The sequence below is a fragment of the Chrysemys picta genome, chromosome 2 (assembly GCF_011386835.1).
Source record: "Chrysemys picta bellii isolate R12L10 chromosome 2, ASM1138683v2, whole genome shotgun sequence".
NCBI lineage: Eukaryota > Metazoa > Chordata > Testudines > Emydidae > Chrysemys > Chrysemys picta.
Window position 1 is genome coordinate 64,552,344 of NC_088792.1, and position 23,068 is coordinate 64,575,411.

At 42.1% G+C, this 23,068-nt stretch overlaps 1 protein-coding gene across 5 annotated transcripts in view; it reads left to right on the forward strand.

The window, feature by feature from the left end:
* Positions 1-23,068, forward strand: part of PALS2 (protein associated with LIN7 2, MAGUK p55 family member) — a 128,820-nt gene that overhangs the window by 48,716 nt on the left and 57,036 nt on the right. For 2 of the 5 annotated variants that reach the window (XM_005290868.5, XM_042861518.2), the window contains exon 2: positions 16,879-16,997. In XM_005290868.5, the coding sequence (XP_005290925.1) occupies positions 16,881-16,997 (117 nt within the window). In that variant the 5' untranslated portion in view covers positions 16,879-16,880. Of the gene's footprint in view, positions 1-16,875; positions 16,998-23,068 lie in introns of all 5 variants that reach the window. The other 3 variants (XM_024106787.3, XM_024106785.3, XM_042861513.2) reach the window with 3 other exon arrangements.

A 23,068-nucleotide genomic window follows, 5' to 3' on the forward strand; every position in this document is an offset into this window, starting at 1 on the left:
GCGTTACCCTTATTTTTTAATTTAACATCTATTTAGCTTCAGTGGCTAACACTTTAGATAAAAGAAGCCTGTGTTAACAGTTCACTCTTGCCCCCTTGTTTATGGTGCTAGAGCTCATGATTAAAATTCCAGAAACTTCCTAGAGGTCCATTCCTGATATTTCTGTGCTTTAAAAAAAGAAAGGTAGCAAAACTTTAAGAAACACAAGTGCAAATGACCACTTCTAAAAAGATTCTTTGGGGGTCACTTAAGATTCTGCAAACAGACTCGATTGATCCTGTATCAGTGCCCATCACTGTATTCACCACCATACTGACAATGTTTCAAGAATCTCAAAGCCTCACTTCACATATTAATAAATATCAATCTAAAAAACACCTTGCACTGACCCAAACATACTTTCACCAACTTCAGTTGCCCCCTTACAATAGGAAATGCCAACATGTTGTCTAATTTTTTTATTGTAGCTTTTAGACGATCTTTAATTGTCTAAATTTAAATTAGAAGTTTTAAATGTTCACATTTTAAATTTCAATATAAAAAGCAAAGTGATCTAAAAAAATCTCTATCATAAATTTCTGAGCAGCGGTATGGGACATTACAGTAAAGAGGGCTGAAATGCAAGACCATGTGTGATTGATTTAACCTATCAGGGGAGGTATAAACTAAATGTCAAGGTAGTCCTGTTATCTATGAGGTAGCAAACCTGAGCATGGGTTTCCAAGGTCTGAAAGAGAGCCAGTTGTCAATGATAAAGAAGTACAAAGTCCTGAATAAATGAATGGAATTGTATGTAAAACCAGAAATAGTTTAGGCGACAAATGCATTCTAACATGCGATCTGATGGATTCTCACACAACAGTGCACATTTCCATAAAGAATTATTTTCTATTTTAGTCAGCAGTATCAAGGCAATCATGGATTTAGCACTATAAGTAGTAGCCAGACATGGATCGTGGTTCTGGCACAGTATTTGTTGAGGCTTTTTAATGGTGATCACTTAATGTTTCTGATTTGCTTATAGAACATAATCTCTCCACAATGAGACAGATAGACCAATCAACTTTATATACCTTTCAAACGTCGTAGTTTATAGAAAGATCATAGTATACTTCAATTTACTTCCTTTTTTAAACTCCCCCTTTAAGTCAGGTTTAACTGCATCCTCCCCTTAAATTACACAGAAACTGTATTGTACAATAAGAGTATTCAAGAGTAGATAAGACCTCTTCCCTTTTATTTATTTTATTTTTGGACAAAACACATTCCGTTTTTTTTACACAAAGAAGCAGAAGGGTGCAGGTCCAATATTTTTCAGTTGCAAATCACCTGTTAGACTGTTTCAGGAGCCTGGACTATAAATTTCCTCACTAGCAACGTCTTACAATTTAAATTCTTAAAACTCTTTATTTACAGTTAACTCTAAAGTTTGTCTGGGAATAAGCTGTAAATAAAACTGTTCTGAATGATGTTCTTGGACAGATTTCAATTTGATAGTGTCTAACTACAGAAAAAAAGTTAACTGATTAAAGATATACACTTGCTCCTGATTTCCCTGTGTCAATTTTTGTGCCTTTACAATCTGAATTTCTAGTTTGAAAAATGTTACGCTCCCCTGTTCCTGTGTGAAAGACTTACACAAAAAAAAGGGGGGAACTACACAGGTGAAACTGACTAGATTCATAATTGTCAAATGCACAAAGTAACTGAACTGAAATTTAGATTTTTCTCTAATTGTTGTTTTAAAGAAAACCCCAAATGTTAGTTGTAACAATAGTAAATAAAAATATTCAGATTTTTGTTTGTTTTTTGTTTTTAGGTGGGTGTCAGCTTAGATCATGTTTAAATAATGGGGGGGAAATATTATGATTCATCTTCTTTGCTGCAGTTCATTATAAAAGCTGTCCTGTATAATTGATTTCATTTGTACAAATTAACATCAAATAATCTTTTAAAATAGTCTTAAATAATTTTGGATATTTAAATACTTATTTTGTGTAGTGTATTAAACTGTAAGAGGTGATGTATACATTTTTAATTGACTAAATGAATACATGCTGACATTTATGAGGAACATACATTGGCAGGCAATGTTAGTTTGTGGTAACTAAGTCCAAGGGAGCTCTGCACAGGTGCAGACATACACCTGCATGGAGCATGTGCAGGATCAGGGCCCTAAGCTTGTGAGAGGTGCAGTACTTCACTAAATGTTTGCATCATATGTAAACATCCAGTTCTTGCTATGAAATAAGTCAAAATTTGAAAACATCCTGTAATCTGATTTTAATGTACCATCAAAACATTTTACTAGTTAAATTTATTTCAGGAATTTGTGTCTTCATAATATCTAGACACTATATCTTTGTGGCAAAACAAAGTCCATTGTATAGGAAGCTAATGTCTTATAGCTTCCTTTAACATTCTGATTTTAATATATTAGGGAGGGCACTTACAGTATCCTGACTAGTTTAAACTTCTTGGTGGTACGAGAACAGATTGCTCCTTCTGAATAAAATACAAAATTAACAATTTGTTTTTTCCTGGTATGGATTAAATGATAAATGTGCATGAGGATGGGTTTGGTTCAGTCTTTCTGCAAAGGTTAGGTTGAACCGGGCCTATTCTTATGTAGCATATGTACAAAAGCATTTGGCACTGCTTCTAACTAGCGCATTTATTCAGGACCTTGGAATTCTGAAATCTTTCAGAGCCAGCTTCTGCAAGTAACAGAAATTTTGAAGCAATGAAATTCTGTGACTGTAGCACCTACTGCCTACAAAATTCCAGAAAACCTGACAACTCCAATCTCTTCTAGTATGTTTGATGGATGCTAGCAGCCAACTGAGTGAAAATAAATTAGTTGTTCATGCAATATTAGCAAGTGGCTGGCTGAATAACTTGAAAAGAAAGATCTGGTCATGAGTCTTAATAATGCTTGCTTGTGACTGCTTTTAGTTTATTTTAAAAGGTTTGTTTAATATGTAATGCTATAACTTTAAGCTTTTATGTAATAATTAAAAACAAAGACAGCAAGTAGCTATCTGTAATTAGTGTCTTTATTGTGGGACTTCTGAAAAAAAAAATTTAATTTTCTCTTTTCCTTCTTTTTCGAAGTAGTGAATGAATCAGCATCTCAAACTCAAAACAAGCGAAAAACCCCTGCTCAAAACAGATAAAAAAGGGAAGAAGTAGCGGAGCACTGCAGCAGTTATTTTGCTGAATCTAAATTCCATGTTGTGTAGATATAGAAAATGGAGACCTTGGCTGTTGTAAGAGACGTGGGTATTATTTAGGTACAGCGCTATGTCATTCTTAGGGTACGTCTATACTTACCCGCTGGTTCGGTGGCAAGCAATCGCTCTTCTGGGATCGATTTATCGTGTTTTGTCTAGACACGATAAATCAATCCTGGAAGTGCTCGCCATCGACGCTGGTAATCCTGCTCTGCGAGAGGAGTAGGCGTAGTCGACGGGGGAGCCTGCCTGCCGCTTGTGGACCCGCGGTAAGTACCTTTAAGTTCAAACTAAGATACTTCGCCTTCAGCTACGTTATTCACATAGCTGAAGTTGCATATCTTAGTTCGAACTGGGGGCTTAGTGTGGACCAGCTCTTAGATACTTTAGTAAATGACCTTTGTCTTTCAGGGAGGGACAGATTTGTGGCTCTTGTTGCGATTTTGAAAGAAAACCAGTCTGTGACTTGTGAATCTTATTACAAATAATGTAAAATTGATTTAAACTTGTCACTAAAACTATTATAAATCTTACTAACCAATGAAGGATTAAACAGCACAATTATCTAATCAAAATGACAGTTGGAACTGTTAATAAATCAACAAATTGATTTCATTCCCTATTATTGTCAGTAACTGACTAAATCACTGGATGACCACAATAAGTTTTAAATCATGAGGGTAACAACACACGATCAGTTCTTACACATACTGTCCCTGGAAACACAAGGAGGCATGGCTTGCTTCTCAATCCTTTCAAGTTGTCTAGACTCCTTCAAGGTTGCCATTGAGGGCTGGTCTACACTACAGAGTTAGGTTGATGTAAGGTAGCTTACATAAGTGCCTACACTAAAATGCAGCTCCTGCCAATGTAACTTACCCACTACACTGACTTAATAACTCCGTGAAAGGCGTAGCACTTAGGTTGGTGTAGTTAGGTCGATGCAGGATCAACATAGACACTGTGTTGCTTACATTAACTGTTGCTGCCTTTCAGAAGCCGTGCCACAATGCCCCATATTGAGAGTTAAATCAGTGAAAGTGCTCTTGGTGAGGATGTGCACCGCTGACATAAGGAGCATGGTGTGGACATGATATGGTGATTTAATTATTGTGGTGGCTGTGCGTCGATGTAACTTAGGTTGACATAATTTTGTAGTGTAGATTTGCCCTGAGTGACTTCACCATATGGCTCTTTCCCTGACTTAATTTATCTCTATCTGTCCTTTGGGCAAAGTATTTTTTGAAGACACTATTTTATAACCCACAAAGTGATTTAAGATAGGACTGACTTAGAATTTGGATACGCACATGCATTTTTGACTCTCCCTCTCTCTCTCATTCACACCTAAAGAACTGTTCAGAGAAAAATCATGAGTATAGGTGGCAGGTGTCCCTAACCACAAAATAGGGACAAGAAAACGGTATTTAAAAGGAAAACAAATTTCTTTAGCTTGCTCAGTCATCAATGTCAGGACATAAGAATGGCCATTGTAGGTCAGACCAATGGTCCATCTAGCCCATTATCCTGTCTTCTGACAGTGGCCGGCAACACATGCTTCGGAGGACATGAACAGAACAGGGCAATTATCGAGTGATCCGTCCCCTGTCATCCACTCCCAGGTTCTGGCAGTCAGAGGTTTAGGGATACCCAGAGCATGGGGTTGCATCCTTGACCAGTTTGGCTAATAGCCATTGATGGACCTATTCCCCATGAACTTATCCAATTCCTTTTTGAATCCTGTTATACTTGTGGCATTCACAGCATCCCCTGGCGAAGAGTTCCACAGGTTGACTATACATTGTGTGAAGAAATACTTCCTTAAGTTTGTCTTAAACCTCTTGCCTATTAATTTCATTGGGTGACCTCTGATTCACATGTTATGTGAAGGTGAAAATAACACTTTCTCCACACCATTCATGATTTTATAGACCTCTATCATATCCCCCTTTAGTGGCCTCTTTTCTAAAATGAGCAGTCCCACTCTTTTTAATCTCTCCTCATATGGAAGCTGTTCCATACCCATAATTATTCTTGTTGCCCTTCTCTGTACTTTTTCCAATGAGATGGAACAACCAGAACTGCATGCAATATTCAAGGTGTGGGTGTAGCATGGATTTATATAATGGCATTATGATATTTTCTGTCTTCTTATCTATCCCTTTTCTAATGATTCTGAACATTGTTAGCTTTTTTGACTGATGGTGCACATTGAGCAGATATTTTCAGAGAGCAACCCATAACGAGTCCAAGATCTCCTTCTTGAGTGGTAATAGTTAATTTAGACCTCATCATTTATATGTATAGTTGGGATTATATTTTCCAACATGCATTGCTTTGCAATTATCAACATTGAATTTTATCTGCCATTTTGTTGCCCAGTCACCCAGTTTTATGAGTTCCTTTTGTAACTCCTTGCAGTGTGCTTTGGACTTTTTTGAGTAATTTAGTATCGTTTGCCAATTTTCACACCTCACAGTTTACCTTCTTTTCCAGATCATTTATGAATATGTTGAACAGCACTGGTCCCTGTACAGATCCTTGCTATTTGCCGCTCCATTGTAAAAACTGACCATCTATTTCTACCCTTTGTTTCCTGTCTTTTAACCAGTTATTAATCCACGAGAGGACCTTCCCTCCTATCCCATAATCCAAGTACACTAGATTAATTGGATCGCCCTTGTCCACATGCTTGTCAACACCCTCAAAGAATTCTAATAGATTGGGTGAGATATGATTTCCCTTTGCAAAAGCCATGTTGACTCTTTCCCCAACATAGCGTGTTCATGTATGCGTCTCATAATTCTGTTCTTTACTATAGTTTCAACCAGTTTTCCTGGAACTGAAGATAGGCTTACTGGCCTGTAATTGCCAGGATTGCCTCTGGAGCATTTTTTAAAAATTGGTGTTATATTAGGTATCCTGCAGTTATCTGGTTCAGATAACTGTAGGATATAAGCGAAAGGTTACATACCACAGTTAGTCGTTCTGCAATTTAGTGTTTGAGTTCCTTCAGAACTCTTGGGTGACTACTATTTGGACCATATGACCTATTACTGTTTAATGTATCAGTTTGTTCCAAACCCTACCCTACTAATACTTCAATCTGGAACAGTTCCTCAGATTTGTCACTTAAAAAGAATGGTTCAGGTGTAGGAATCTCTCTCACAACCTCTGTAGTGAAGTCCCATGCAAAGAATTCATTTAGCTTCTCCACAACAGCCTTTTCTTTGGAGACAAGGACTAGAGTTTGGGGGACCAGGTGATTTCATCTCTGGTTGATGCCTTATGCTGGCTGGTGGGCTTCCTCTGGGCACTTGTCTGGTCAGGCTGGCATAGCCTGTACTAGTCTTGGGCTCCTTACTATTCCAGTATCCGTTCTTGGTGTTGTGGTGAACTAGCAAACTCTGCTTCTGGCATTATTGCAGAGTTAGATATTTTTAAGACTGTCTGAACCCCAAGATTATAGCACAAGTGGAGAAGCTTGAAGAGCCTTTGAGCCCCATTTCTAATCACAGAAATTCTGTTAAAATTTGGCTGTTAAACAGTCTATTTTCTAAAAAAAGAAGGATAATGGTGCACAGAAAGTAGAAAATAAAGGAATTCTTCGAGAAAGCTGTTCATTCATCCTCACACTTTTATGTATGGTGATCCAAGAACCTTAACCTTCACCAGGGTCGCCTCTTGGAGAAATCAAACTAGGTATCAGTCAAAACTGATGCTAATCTGAGGAGCAGGGGATCTCACTTAAGTCACACATGTTAGCAATACCTTGATCTTGGTATCCATGGAAAAATGCTTTATGTATGAACATTCTGGAGCTGAGAGCAGAAAGATAAGATCTCAACATCAATACAGTGAAGATGTTGTTATTATTATTATTTATTTTTTTTAAACAGCAGCTTGCTCCCCAGTGGACTCAGTAATTAACAGGGAGGGACAAGACTGGAATATCTGTGGGATGAAGTTCTGTAGCTCCTGTTCTCTATCAGATCTGGACGTGCAGTGGGGAATGTTGGAACAACCATTACTTAATCTTTTCACAAAGAAAAATAGTCTAACAAATGTATGTATATTATGAATATTCATTTTGTGTGGCTAGTAATGTGGTATGGAATTTGGGTAATGGTACTTGCAGCAATGAATGATGCTTCTTAGTATGACTGGTTAAAGCAATACTATTTGTTCCACCTCACTGCAACAAATTGATTAAATGATTCAGCAGGATCATAGCTGTAACTGCATCAGTTTTATGACTCCTCTGAAAAGGTACACATTAGAGATGAGATTAAATTAAATTGAAAGAGGAAAGGCACACTTTAAAGGATTGCTGTGCCCATTTTGTTACCCCGTTTTGCTACTCTTTTGGACTTTATAAATACTCATTAAAAATCTTAGCAACCTCTTTGTTTCAGACATTAATTACATTTTTAAGATATTCAAATAAAAATATAGTATGCATGCACTTTCAACTTGGGAAAGAAATCCCATGTTTAAATCATGATGATTAAAGAGTGATGAAATATTTATACACATCAGTTTTTTTAATATTACTTCAAAGGCTTTTGGCTATAATTTGTCATTTACAGAATTAGTCATTGTGTTTAATCCCTCTGTGTGACTTTTTAAAAAATTAAAATAACTGTTTGGCTTATGTAATTTAGCTGTGCTTTCAGTGAAGGGATGGGTGCTGAGAAAAATCTAACAGATGATTTAAACTTTTTTCTATTGTTGAAGCTTTTCTGGTAATCTTAAAGATAGAAAAACAAGGAAATTGAACACCATTCTCGACACAAGGTAAAATTTTCAAAAGTCCTTAAGTGACTACGTTCCTAAATCTTACTGAAAATCAATGGGACTTTGTCTACTAAGTCTCTAGGTGCTTTTGAAAATTTTACCAATGTTCCAAATGCTTAGGTTTGCTATTTCTACATCTCTGGCAGATACAGAACAATGAGAGCTAAGTCTGATGGTACTGTTTTTGCCTAAGGACAGCCTTCTCTCTCACTTAGAATCAGAGAAATGTAGTGCTGGAAGGGACTACCAGAGGTCTTCTAGTTCAACCCCATGTGCTGAGGCAGGACCAAGTATACCTACACGATCCCTGAATGGTGTTTCTTCCCCATATCCTTATGATTGTTCTCACTGGCCATAATGGGGCTCCTGGGATCCTTACTGTAGAGTAATGTTTCTCAACAACCGGTCCATGGACCAGCACCGGTCCCTGAGATCTCCCTGAGATCGTTTAGGAAGGCAGTAAGCCAGTCGTTGGTATCAAAAAGGTTGAGAAACACTGCTTTAGCGCTCCTGACTATGAAGACTCTGGGCAACACTTTAGACAGAAGAATTCGTAGAGAAGAGCTGCAGTACTCCTTTTCCCCCCCCCCCGCCCCAAATATTTTGAGGAAGAGGAACAGTCATATCAGTTGATTCCACTCAGTTTTTTCTTCCTCTTCCCTGGATGAGGCAGAGGCACTGGCCTTACCCTCGTCACCAGAAGAATATAGTATCAAGATTTCTTGAGGAATGTGGAAATTCTCTGGATCCTTTTGGAAGAGGTTCAAGATCCAACCCATAAGCTTCTGGACATTCTCCAGATGAGGGGCCATAACAAGGTGGTGCTCTCTACTAATGGGGCCATATTGGATCCTGCTAAGATGGTTTGGCATATTTTGTCCATGAAAGGGTGGACAAAAAAATACTTTGCTCCTTCCAAAGGCGAGGAATATTTGTTCTCCCACCCTAATCCGAATTGTCTTGTGGTCCAAGGTTTCATGGAATGCAACAGGCTTCACTGTCCTAGGTCCACTCCTTTGCACAAACATCCAAGTGACGGGATCTCTTTGGCAGAAAGAATTTTTCATTGGCTAGCTTTTTATTTCATATAGCAAAATTACAGGCATTGATGTTCAAACAAGAGTTTGATTACAACAAACTGTTGGAATTAGTTAATAGGCTGCCACATGAGCTCAGGCCTTAGTTACAAGTTATCCTTGATGAAGGGAAGTTGGTTGTCAGATCATCCCTTGAAGTGTCACTAGATGCAGCAGATAGAGTTTCCTGATCCTTGGCAACTCCGCTCATGATGAGGCAGGCTTCGTATTGCAATCCTCAGCTTCCCCAAGGAGGCCTGGGCAATAGTAGATCTCCCTTCAAAGAAAATAACCTGTTCAGCAAGATAACAGTGAATCACTTCATTCTTTTAAGGACACTCGCACAATTCTCCTTTCCTTAGGGATATATGCTTTGGCACCTGGAGGTAATATTCCATCCAGTTGCCTCATACACAGTTCTTCCTCTCAGCCATTCTGTCATTAAAAGGGCCTGTGATCCCCCTAAGAAGTGTCAGAGGGTACAGTACAGCAGGCACAATGCACCACCACCATCCCATCTTCAGTCCCAACCTCCCACCAGGAAGGCATTTTGTGAGGGATGTTCAAGAGCTATTAACTTGTCTCCACACCTTCAGTTATTCCTACACCTTTTGGTGGCTGCCTGGCCGATTTACACCTGATGTGGCAGTATATTGTGTTGCACAAATGAGTCCTAAACATCATCTCGACTGGCTACACCATAGAATTCCTGTCTACTCCTCCTACTCCGGCACCCCTGTCCCTCCTCAGGGACCCCCCTTACGAGAGGTCTCTTCAACAGGAGGTGGACTCCCTAATTCCACTAGGGGGCAATATAGCCTGTGCCACCTCAGCACAAGGGCAAGTGGTTTTACTTAAGATATTTCCTCATCCCCTAAAAGAAGTGAGGCTGGACTTTAGGAAGCTTGAATGTCTTCATATACCACTAAATATTCAGGATAACCACATTGGCTTCAGTAATCCCTTTCCCAAGTGAAGGTGACTGATTTGAAGGGTGCCTATTTTCACATAGCACTTTCATCCAGCATACAAGAGATTCCTGCGCAGTATAGTGGACCAAGAGCACTTTCAAGCAGAGTTCTCCCTCTTCTTGATGGCACCAAGAGTTTTTTTTACAAAGGTGCTCTCCGGGATAGCAGTATATCTTCATTGCCGAGGCAGCCTGGTATTTCCTTACCTTAACAATTGGCTGCTCACAGGACACTCGTATCAGGAGGAATGGATAGTGATCCTCTCCTTACTAAACTTCTTTCACTCTTTGGGATGTAGGTAAATCCAAAAATGTCCACTTTAGCACCAACAAAAGTTATGGAATTTATTAGAGTGAATCTGAACTCAATTTTGGTCATGGCATACTTACTGTTTCAGATTTTGTGTGATGAAGGACCGCGTCGCCCAACTCTGACTCACCCTCACAAATGACAATCTAGCCCTGTCTGGTCCTTCCAGGCCATTTGGCTGCATGCAGCTATGTGACATCATTTGTAAGAGTCTGGTTGTGGATGGCCTATGCTCCAAGCAGATGCACCCTGGACAAACAAGTTTTGTTTCATCTGAGTGTCCTCTCGTCCCTCACCTGGTGGGAAAACAAAGAGACTGTGTAGGGGTTCCCTTTGTTCCCCCATAACACACAGATACATTCATTACAGATGCCTCCTTACTGTGCTGAGGAGTGCATGTAGGCAGTCATATGGCTCAGGGCTCCTGCACTCCACACAAAACCGAACTGTACATCAATCTTCTCCCGCTTCAGGGAATGCACAAAGCTTGCAAAAGATTGCCACCCTTCATCTGCTCCACACATGTCTAAGTTATGTCCGACAGCGTGACTACTACAGTCTTTTATATAAGCAGAGAGGAGCGAGGTCTCCCTCACTCTGCATGGATGAAATCAAGCTTTGGAACTGGTGTATCAGATCCCTGTTGGCAGTGCACTGACCAGAGTAATGAATGCTAGAAGATAGTGTAAACAGGCATATCTACCAGGATTGTGAGTGGGAACTCCACTCTTCAGTGGTGCAGAACATCTTCTGGTAGTGGGGTTTCCCATTCTGGAACTTCTTCAAGCAAACTAGAAGTGCCCAACTTACTGCTCATGAGCTGCTATGAAGGATGCCTTTCTGGGACACTGGTTGGAGCCGCCAATGTAGGCCTTCCCTCCCATTCCCCTATTAGTCTGTGCCTACAGGAAGGTCAAGCAGGAAACGGCGAAAATAATCCTGATAGCACCTTGGTTGTTGAGATAATTTTGTTCTGCCACCGTCCTGCAGATGGCCTCTCACCCATGCATAACCTATAAGTGTTTCTAAATCTGCTGTCTCAGAACGAGGACAGAGCCGTCCATCCAAATCCAGCCTCTCTCCCTCTGGCCGCCTGATTTTTGGATGGCAGAGCATTTAAGAGATTAATAGAGTATAACAAAACCAGACTGTCCAGTTCAAGTACTTTGGTGGCTGGGTTCCAGAAGATAGTAAGCTTAAACATGATATGGTCCAGACTGGGGAGTGTTGGCAAAGTGTGGAATAGCATCTTGTTTATGACAAGCATGTCACTGTGACTGAAAGTTCAACTGTATAGAAGGATGGTGCCGCTGCAATGCTCTGCAGTAGAGAAACATGGGCAGTAAAGGGGTGGCAGGGTCAGTGCCTACAGGTGTTTGAGATGAGATGCCTTTGCATTATACAAAGAGTCACACACAGAGACAGATTGCAAAAATGTAGGGTAGAAATCAGTCCATGATGTGTCTGCATCATTTGAACCTTTGGCCACCTGCTCTCTTTTGCCCCGTCTATGAAAGTGGCCTTCCTAATGGTGATCATGTTGGCTATGAAAGTGGATAAGCTTGGGGCCCTCATGGTGGACCCTCTCCACATGGTGTTCCACAGGCATAAAGTGTTGAAATCACATCCCAAGTTCATCCCAAAGGTCCCTTCTGAATTTCACATGAATCATACTGCTCACTTGCCAGGCTTCCACTCAAAGCCTAACAGTAATAGGAATGACAGGAAGCTGCACTCTGTGGTTGTTGGCAGAGCTTTAGCCTCCAACTAGCAAAGGGCAAAACCCTTTAGAAAGTCTCCAAGGCTATTCATTTCCATTACTGAGAGAATGAAAGGAGAAGCAGTCTCTTCTCAAAGGCTCTCAAAATAGATTTCAGGGTTTATTCTCCGCTACTAAGAGCTTATGGAAGCTCCTCCCCTTTACGGTATCTGGGCATATTCAACTAGAGCACAAACTACAGGGAGTTAGTTCCCCTCTTGGACATCCGTAGAGCAGCAGCTTAAGGCTCCCTTCATACCTTTACCAGGTATTATGCTTTTTTCCAAGCTTCATCTGTGGATGCCTCCTTTGGTTCAACGATCCCGTGATCTGCAGCATTCTTCTTACATACTTCTCTATCATGAGTACTGCTTGGGAGTCACCCACAGTGTATACCAATATGGACCAGCGCTTGAAGAAGTGAAGGTTACTTATTTCTATAGTAACTGGAGTTATTTTGAGATGTGTGGTCCCGATGGGTATTACCTGCCCTCCTTCCCCTCTGCTCAGATCCTTACTTGAGTCGCAGTAGAGTAGGAACTCGTGAGGCAGCAGGTCCTCACTTCCACTTATGTCTTCAGTTCAGAGCATGAGGAAGCATAGGGTGCAGGTGTGGACCAACACACTGCTATGGAAAAGTCTTCTGGTCTCAGGCACATGGAACATGTGCACTCATAGGGACCGTGCATCTTGAACTCCAGTAACTATACGGTAAGTAAACTCCATTTTTCCATGCTAAAGCCAGCTTAGCATAGCCAATACTGGCATTGTATCAAATTTAAAAATCGATTGAGGCTCAGAAGTAGGGCTACTTCAGGTCTACTAGCACAGCAGAGGAGATCACAAGACACTGAATATGGTGTCCAGATTAGTCTTCCAAAATGAATAAGCCTTCATATAGTAAATACCCTTCTCCTTCATGGAAGCAAGAAAGATGTGAGCACATCAGGACTTTCAGTTTCTGGGCACCTAGTCCCCTGCATTCATCTCATCTCTAGTAGTTTCTTTTGGAAGTCCCCCTTATGTCAGGAGTTCTTGCTCCAGAAACATTTGAGGTTAGTGGCACAGCGATTGATTCAGCTCTGAGGGATAGATGTCTGAAGTGAAAGAAAAGTCAGAAAATAATATTTAAACAGGAACATCTGTCTTATGTATTACCTAAGAGCGTTCTCATTTTCTTGATGCGTCACATATTTAGCACTTCAGCTACATGCTATATTAGTTAATTTATTAAAGAATGAATGGAACTATACCACTGTAGTTTTAATGAGGTGCCTAGCAGATTTCTAGTGTATCTGCTTGTGACAGGATCCCTGGGGTGCAACCTGGGACTATGGGACCATTGTGTCCCCTCTGCTCACTATTCTGGGTTGTCTCTCACAATGCCTTACTGGTGGCAAGCAGCAAACCCTCCAGGTGCCGTTATCACTCAGTACAACTGCATGTGGAGCCCCACACCCAGCTAGAGTGCATGAATGCCCCAGTCACTCATGAATCACACAGAGAAAGGTACCAGCCAAATCCCACCAGCTCCCAGCCTTGTACCTTAGGAATATACCGTCTTGCACTGTTCAAGACTCTTTCTTGAGCAATGCAAATTTATTAATTGGTTCATAACTTCATCAATGGAAAGTGGAAATGCACCAGCCTTTGTGACCTGAGCAGATTTGCCAAACACTTCAGACAAACTCGCTGGTAAAGATAAATAGTAAAACAAGTGTATTGATTACAAAAGATAGATTTTAAGTGATTATAAGTGATAGGCAAAAAGAGTGGTTACCCCCAAAAAAGAAAAGAAAATATACGCATGCAGTCTAAACTCTCAACCCTACTAGACTGGGCAACATCTAAGTCAGGGGTTGGCAACCTTTGGCATGTGGCCCATCAGGGTAATCTGCTGGTGGGCTGCGAGACATTTTGTTTACGTTGACCATCTGCAGGTATGGCCCCCTACAGCTCCCAGTGGCTGCGGTTCGTGGTTCCCGGGTAATGGGAGATGTGGGAAGTGGCGGCCAGCATGTCCCTGCGGCCCGTTGCTTCCTTCAGCTCCCATTGGCCGAGAACGGCGAACCGCGGCCACCGGGAGCTACAGGGGGCCGTGCCTGTGGATGCTCAAGATAAACAAAAAGTCTTGTAGCTTACCAGCGGATTACCCTGATGGGCTGCATGCCGAAGGTTGCCAACCCCTGATCTAGATTAAGCAGTTCTTCTCATTTCACTGGATATTTCAGGTTGGTAACAGTCTTTAATACTCAGGCTTTTCCCTCTTAGTCTGGGGACCAGTCTCTTCAGCTCCGGCATTCTTGTTGCCTTCTGCATAGGTGGGGAGAAGAGAAAGGACGAAGCATGGGGCCATCGTGTTGTGTTTTATACCCTTAGACCATGTGCTTGGAGAACATATGTCTAAGCATGTCTGGTGGGCATTGCTGAGTCATCAGGCAAGGTTGAGCAATTCCCCTGGTGTGGCCTTCTGCAAGTGAGTCATTGAATTGTCTCTTCCTGGACAATGGCTGATGATGTTTGTTCAGCACCCACCTGGGCGCTGGTTGCACCCCTTCTTATTGTCTTTGGGGAGCTAGTGTCTGGATGCTCAAAGCATATTTTAATATTTTAATGACAACCATACAATGTAATTCTCATAACTTCATATGCATTAATGATATACATATTTATATGGAACAGTGGGTTTCAGCAGATCATAATCTTTCCCATGATACCATACATGGCGTGCTTTTATATGCAATATCACAATTATATACAAATGATGAATATGGGGGTTACAGGGTGTTCCCCCACGGTGTAGAGTTTCACAATGCTGCTTTCAGGACTTAATCTGACCTGGAGAGGGGGGATGTGATGGTAGTTTATTTTTTATACAGTGCTGTGGTACACATGGTGCTTCAGTCATTTAAGAAGAACAGTCCCTGCCCCAAAGAATTTACAATCTGCAAAGACAAAGTATGCCCAATAAATGTGGAAAAGGATACAGATTGTCAGCCTAAAGAGCTCCCTGGCATTTAAAAACTTGTTAGATCACCCATATGAGAGACTTTAAAGAGAGAGAAAAGGAGGAAGCTGATGCATAGTATCAATAATAAGTAACTAGTGCTGTTGTCCATATGTAATGGTTGCTTCTGTTTGTAAAACACATAATTTGTTAGAACTTTGTGGAATAAGTTCTTAATTTTAGGAAGTTTGTTAACTATGAAATGGCATTGTTAAAGATGTGTAATTTTGTGGAATCTGGTGAGCTCTGCACAATTTCTTTGTAAAGCAAAGAAAGCATATTATTGTGATTTAACATTTGTGATCCCAACACTGTATGACACATATTACACCAATAAAAATGCTAGATAGAAGCACTTGTATACTTGTGCAAAGGTATTTATTTTATACCAGAAAACCAGCATTAAGAGAATGTTACAGTTGTGTAGTTAGAGAATTTGGAAGTCAGGAAATGTGAATGTAACATTGTTTGCCAACTTGAACAGGGGCTTTTAAAAACATATGGGCTATGTAGAGTTTGATCTGGTTGCTTTTAGTCATTTTTGTTTTGCTGACTTAGATACAGTATTCAGCATGAACCTCTCAGTGTGGTTGCCAACAACTTTTGTCTATCAGCTAAAGATTGGAAATAATATATTGCTGTCAGAATCTATGAAAGCATAATGTAACTGTCATTTCCCTCCTACTCATCCTTTCAAGGAGAATTCATTTTCTTAAAGTAAATGGGGGGGGGGTGTTTATTGCAAAATATGGTTATAGAAGACTTTTTTTAAATATTAAAAATGGTTCACAAACCTGTTGATTGACACAAGCTATTGTACTTCAGGATAGCATTTAATTGTGTTAAAACGTTCTGCTTAATAAAGAGTGGCCAGTAAATATTTTCATGAAATGGATTTTTCTAGGCAAGATAGATATCAGAATGTAGGTGTTTTAAATACCATCCATTCTGTAAAGTTGTTGTTACATAATGAAAGCTATTGTGGAAAGCCATGAAGAAGTAATGCAGATTAGGAACGCATTCCTGGGTGGGAGGAAAGGGTATGTGTGTAGTTTTCTGACTTTTTTGCGGCCTGTGGACTACTGCAGTACAGTAGCTTATAATTATTATTTAAAAAAATTTTGTGTGTGGAACATTTGCAAGCCCATGTGTACATGCAAATATCAGAATTGTTCAACTGTACACAAGTGTAAGGGTACAACATGCATATGTTTGGACCTGCAGTATGTGTGGACATGTGCACATGACGGCTGAAAACACTTTTTAAATGTGCAAAGAAAAGAGAAATAGAAGGAAAGCAGTCATTAATACACGTTACATTTAATAATAATATGTGCAGGTTTGTCTCCCAGGATATAATGTATAGCATATACTCATTTATGTATTTCTTGACACCTTTAAACACTAGCAAATGTTGGAAAAAATGTGCTGCACCCAGCTTCAAAGCAATTGCATAGGTAAAACTCTAGGTGGATCTCAAAAAAAAAAAAATCTTTATTTTCTGTCTAAGCCACTTTCTTTGTAAATGTAAATGGAATGTTGGCTGCCCCACACTCACTCCAATGTGCTATATAAAATATCTACAGTAATTCCACTGGGGCAGTCACTACATCAGTAGTCTCTAAACATCTGAGATGTCTTATGAATATTGGGTTTTAGTTGTATTTCAGCTTTTAAAGGCTTTGTCCAGAGTATTTTTATCATTACTTTTTCTTTTTATCAGCAGCAATGCAGCAAGTTTTGGATAATCTTACTGATCTGCCCACATCAACAGGAGCTGAAGAAATAGACCTTATTTTCCTCAAAGGAATTATGGAGAACCCTATTGTAAGATCACTTGCTAAGGTATTTTGATGTATTGATAGTTTGAATTAAATTTGACACTTTTGATATTTTTACTTGGACTATTGTCAATTCAAGAGTTCTGACTGGTAGTATAAATTCATTTGTCCGGAGCATAGCTACCACTGGTGGACTTGGAGGAAAATGTGAGAACAGATTTAATCCTGGACCCCCTTGACTTGATCCTTTCTACTGAACTCCGTTTCATTTCTAGCATTTAGAAAAGGGGTTGGAATACGGAGGATGAAAATAAGTTTATTTTTTATTACTTTTTTTAAAATTAAATTAATGGAGATCTCCCATCTCCTAGAACTGGAAGGGACCTTGAAAGGTCATCAATCAAGTCTAGCCCCCTGCCTTCACTAGCAGGACCAAGTACTGTTTTTGCCCCAGATCCCTAAGTGGCCCCCCTCAAGGATTGAGCTCACAACCCTGGGTTTAGCAGGCCAATGCTCAAACCACTGAGCTATCCCTCACCTCCTGATAATACTTGTATTATCAAAGAGCCTAGGAGTCTCAGTCAAGAACCAGGATCCTACTCTGCTGGGCACTGTACACACAGAACAAAAAGACATTCCCTGCCTCAAAAGAGCTTACAATCTAAATAAAAGGAAATTTTTAGTGGATATAGACAGACCAAAAAGTAAGTACAAGAAACATTTCTGGTCAGTGTGATAGGCTGTGACCTCAGCACACCAGCAGCCTTATCCTTGTCAGCAGCACACCAGCAGCCTTATCCTTATCCTTTGTATGCACCTCAGCAAAGGAGAATTTTAAGGAGGGAATTGAGGGAGAATGAGTGAGTTTTGTAGATGTCATGGAGCCGTTCTTCCAAGCATGAAGGGAGAAAACACAAAGGAGGTTGTTTGAAAATTGACTTGGTGCCGCCCAATATTTTGATTAGTTTTGTTCATTCTAGTTTTTTAACGTGGCACACACAAATGGATTAAAAACTGGCTGACAGGTCTCAAAATGTAATTGTAAATGGGGAATCGTCATTGAGCAGGTGTATTTCCAGTGTGGACCAGCAGGAATCAACTCTTGTCCCTTTGCTATTTAACATATTTATCAATGACCTGGACGAAAACAAAATAATCACTGATAAAGTTTGCAATTGGGGGAGGGGTAATTAATGAAGAGGACGAGTCACTGATTCAGAGTGATCTGGATCGCTTGGTTAACTGGGTGCTAGCAAACTATATGTGTTTTGATAGAGCTAAATGTTAATGTATACATCTAGGAACAAAGAATATAGGCCATATTTACAGGATGGGGGACTCTATCTTGGGAAGCAGTGACTCTCTGTAAAAGATTTGGGGGTTGTGGAGGGTAATCAGCTGAACATGAGCTCCCTGTGTGACACTGTGGTCAAAAGAGCTAATGTGATCTTGGGATGCATAAACAGGAGAATCTCGAGTAAGAATATATGTTATTTTACTTTTATATTTGGCAATGGTGCAACCGCTGCTGGGATAGTGTGTCTAGTTTTGTTGCCCACAGTTTAAGAAGGACGTTGATAAACTGGAGTGTGTTCAGAGAAGACCATACAAACGATTAAAGGATTAGAAAACATGCCCTATAGTGATAGATTCAGAGCTCAATCTGTTTAACTTAATAAAAGAGAAAGTTAAGGGGTAACTTGATTACAATCTATAAGTATCTACATGGGGAACAAATATTTAATAGTTAGCTTTTCAATCTAGCAGCGAAAGATGTAACATGATCCAATGGCTGGAAGTTGAAGCTAGACAAATTCAGACTGAAAATAAGGCATAAAGTGACAATAATTAGCCATTTAAACAACTTACCAAGGGTTGTGGTGGATTCGCTATCACTGGCAAGTTTCAAATCAAGATTGGATGTTTTTCTAAATGATATTCTCTAGGAATTATTTTGAGGAAGTGTTACGACCTGTGTTATACAGGAGGCCAAACTAGATAATCACAGTGGTTCTCTCTGGCCTTGGAATCTATGAAAATTTAACAAGTGGGCAATGGAGGCTGACATCAGAGGCCGATCGAAGGTAGGAGTTGATTCGGCAAATTCCTGTGTTTTAAGAACTTTAGATATCGAAAATATGGTAAAATTATTTATGAAGACAATTTCAAAATACTCAATATTTCAAGATTTTCAGTATTTAGTATTTCTATAGTACTGTCTCCTGTCGCATCTCATCCAGTTTATCTTTGACCAAACGTACATTGTGATCCATTCATATGAGATATTGTGCCTGTATAGAGCCTCTCTGAAGTCAGTGGGGCTCCAGGCAGGCACAGAAACTCACCCACATGGATCACCGTGCAGAATCCGTGCCTTTGATTGTAAGCTTCTCTGGGTATGGACCATCCTTATTTGTGTCATGTACAGCATCAAGCATTTTTGGTAATAAATGATAATGCTACTTTACAAATGTAAAGTAGACAATTGAAGATTTCTCAAACACTTTTATAATTTGAACTATATCTTAGCAGGGATGGCCTCATGAACCATCTTCTTTTCTAATTGTCATTGCATGGAGCAAATCCCTACCCATTCATGCTTGCATCCTCCATACCTGGGGCAGCTATAGTAATTGCTTACATGGAAAGGTAGTTAATGTATCTTAAGCTATCTCTTAATGCAAATAAACAAGGAGGTGAGCCAGCACTATATGACAGACCAACTCTGTGTGGATCATCAGCAGGTGCTCCACAAATCACAGTTTGAGAACCGGTGAAATAATCTAAGCAACAAAATCCTTGTTCAATGATCTTTGAATATAAAGACCGGCAAAGCAAAAGATTAATTGAAGAATGCTGTCAGATTTATGTAAGAGAAAAGTGTTTTTTCTGTTAGAGACTGTAAGAAAATTGTAGTTAAAAAAAAAGGAAAAAAGTACACCAGGGTGCAGCCTAGAGAGAGAGGTGTAGAGCAGGGGTAGGCAACCTATGGCACGCGTGCCAAAGGCGGCACGTGTGCTGATTTTCAGTGGCACTCACACTGGCCGGGTCCTGGCCACCTGCATTTTGATTTAATTTTAAATGAAGCTTCTTAAACATTTTTAAATCCTTGTTTACTTTATATACAACAATAGTTAGTTAGCTCCCGGCTCCGTTCCCGCAGACAGTCTTCATCGCGATCCAGGTCTGGATCTCGGTACCGGCATGACCATCGGCACCTTTCTTGATCCTGGTACTGCTCCCTGGCACCACGTAGAGACCGCTTTCCTGTGGACCGGCACCGTTCCCAGCGGAGTCAATGCACGCACACTCCTCACCGCCCTGGCCCTCACTATCCGCCTCATGCTCTTCCCAGTCGGACGGCGCCTCCCGCTTAGCCTATCCCGCACCGGGCCAAGCAGCGGACAACCTGGGTCACTGGCAGGATGAGGCCGAAGACCCTAGCCAGGAGCCTGCACAATGGTCTTTCTGGACCCCATGGGCATACCACCAAGCCCAAGGGGTTCCACCTGCAGCCTCCCACTCAGCACATTCAGAGCCCCGAGTACCGGAGGCCACCATCAGTCGTCCCCCCTCAGGGGGTATGGAGGTGCCTGTGCCCACTCCTATGCAGGCCCCAGACCCCGGTACAATTGATCCTGCACATCAGGACCCCTCGCAATTGGACCCGCCACAGGATCCATTAGCCCCGGTAGCATCTTCCTCATCTTCTCCAGATGAGGCGGTGGCGGGGACAACGACCTTGGGTCTCCCCCCGATAGACCTACGTGCTCACCAAGACCTTTTACTTAGGGTGGCACGTAACATGGACCTCCAGGCAGAGGAGATAGTGGTGTTAGAGGACCCAGTGGTGAGCATCCTTTCAGCTGACTCCCCATCCCGGGTAGCGTTGCCCATCATCCGCACCATTCAGGCTGGCACGTAACATGGACCTCCAGGCAGAGGAGATAGTGGTGTTAGAGGACCCAGTGGTGAGCATCCTTTCAGCTGACTCCCCATCCCGGGTAGCGTTGCCCATCATCCGCACCATTCAGGCTAACGCCAAGACAGTATGGCAGATCCCTGCCTCTATCCCACCTACTGCCAGAGGGGTGGAGAGGAAATACTTTGTTCCCTCTGAGGAGTATGAATACCTGTATACTCACCCTCAGCCGTGTTCACTGGTGGTGTCCTCCGTGAACGCAAGGGAACGACATGGTCAACAGGCCGCAGCGCCCAAATTTAAAGATGCCAAGCACTTCGATTTGTTTGGACGTAAAATTTACTCAGTGGGGGGCCTACAGCTCAGAGCCGCAAACCAACAGGCGCTCTTGAGCTGCTATGATTATAACTCGTGTAATTCCATGGGTAAATTTAAGGAGTTGATTCCACGGAGTCCAGGGATGAGTTCGGGGCTTTAGTGGAAGAGGGCAAAAAGGTGGCTAGGACCTCCTTACAGGCCTCTCTTGATGTAGCGGACTCTGCTGCTAGGACTCTGGCGTTGGGCATAGCTATACGACGCATCTCCTGGCTTCAGGTGTCTGGCTTACCGCCAGAACTGCAACAGACCCTGCAGGATCTACCATTTGATGGGCAGGGCCTGTTCTTGGACAAAACGGACTCTCGGTTACAGAGCCTAAAACCAGAACCATCATGCACTCCCTGGAGATGCATGTCCCAGTTACCCAGCGCAGGCCCTTTAGACCACAGCCTCAAAGGTTCTACCCTCCCTCTTGTCCAAGGCAAGACTTTTACAGAAGACATGGACGAGGTGGTAGAAGGAGATCCACCAGCCACCAACCCGGTCAGAACCAAGGCCCTCCTAAACCATCGTCAGGGCCCAGGCAAAATTTTTGAAGGTGCGCCCCAGGACGGCATATTAGTCACCACCCAGGATCCTTTCCCTCCATTTCGAGATTCTCTCCCATGTCCACCATGCGTGGTCCCGTATAAGTTCAGACCGATGGGTTCTTTGGATGGTGGAAAGGGGATACTCTCTCCAATTTTCTTTTTGCCCCCCCTCCCATCCTCCCTCCCCGTCCCTCTTCAGGGACCCCTCTCACAAGCAACTCCTTATACAGGAGGTCTTTACGCGATCGAGGAGGTTCCATCGGAACTAAGGGGCAGGGGGTTCTACTCCCGCTACTTCCTAACCCCCAAAGCAAAAGGGGGGCTTCAACCCATATTAGATCTGCGTGGACTCAACAAATTCATGGTAAAGTTGAAGTTCTTCTTTAAGTGATTGTTCATGTCCATTCCAAGCAGGTGTCTGTGCGCCGCGTGCACGCCAGCTGGAAGATTTTACTATAGCAGCGTCCGTAGGGTCGGCTTCGGTGCCCCCTGGAGTGGTGCCTTCATGGCACTGTATATAGGGGCCAGCCAACCCTCCACCCCTTCAGTTCCTTCTTACCACCGGTGACGGCTAGCTGGTACTTCGCTTGCTCTTCAGCATTCATGGCAGTGTTCCATCTTAGTTGTAAATAGTTAGTCAGTTTGTTAGTTTAGTGTTAGTTTAGATAGATAGTTGTTGGGGGGGGGGGTTCCCCAACGTTTTCGTCGCCCCACTGGGACATGCCCGGGTCCCCAGGGTTCAGACTCTGCAGGGACTGCGGGAAATTCATGCCGAAGAGTGACCCGCACTCTTCATGCTTAAGGTGCCTGGGGGAAAGCCACGAAAGCCACCTAAACAAAAATAGTGAGAACTCAGTTTTTCTCCGACAAGGTGCAGTATCTGCAGGGCATTTTGCCCCAGGACTCTCAAAGATAGAGAGCAGAGACTTAAAGTCCTCCTAATGGAAGCGGCCCTGCGGCCACAATCGGACCCTGGGCCTGCCGATCCGGCACGCAGCACTTCATCCTCGGTGCGCAGTGATCCGGCACTGGCGATAAGTCGTGAGGTCAAAGCCTCCAAAACCCGGCACCGGAGAGAGTCAGCACACAAGAAATCGGCCTCTTTGAGACATCATTCACCATCGCCAGTGCCGGTTAAAAAGAAGAGGCCGGTGAGGGAACATTCCCCCCACCAGGACCCTAAGGGGCCGGCGCCGTCCACGAGTGCTCCGGGACTGGCTGCACCGCAGACCCATTTTGCTATCCCATTGACTCCCGCCCCGGAGAGGGTACGGTTGAGTCCGGACAGGCCTAGATCCCCGGACA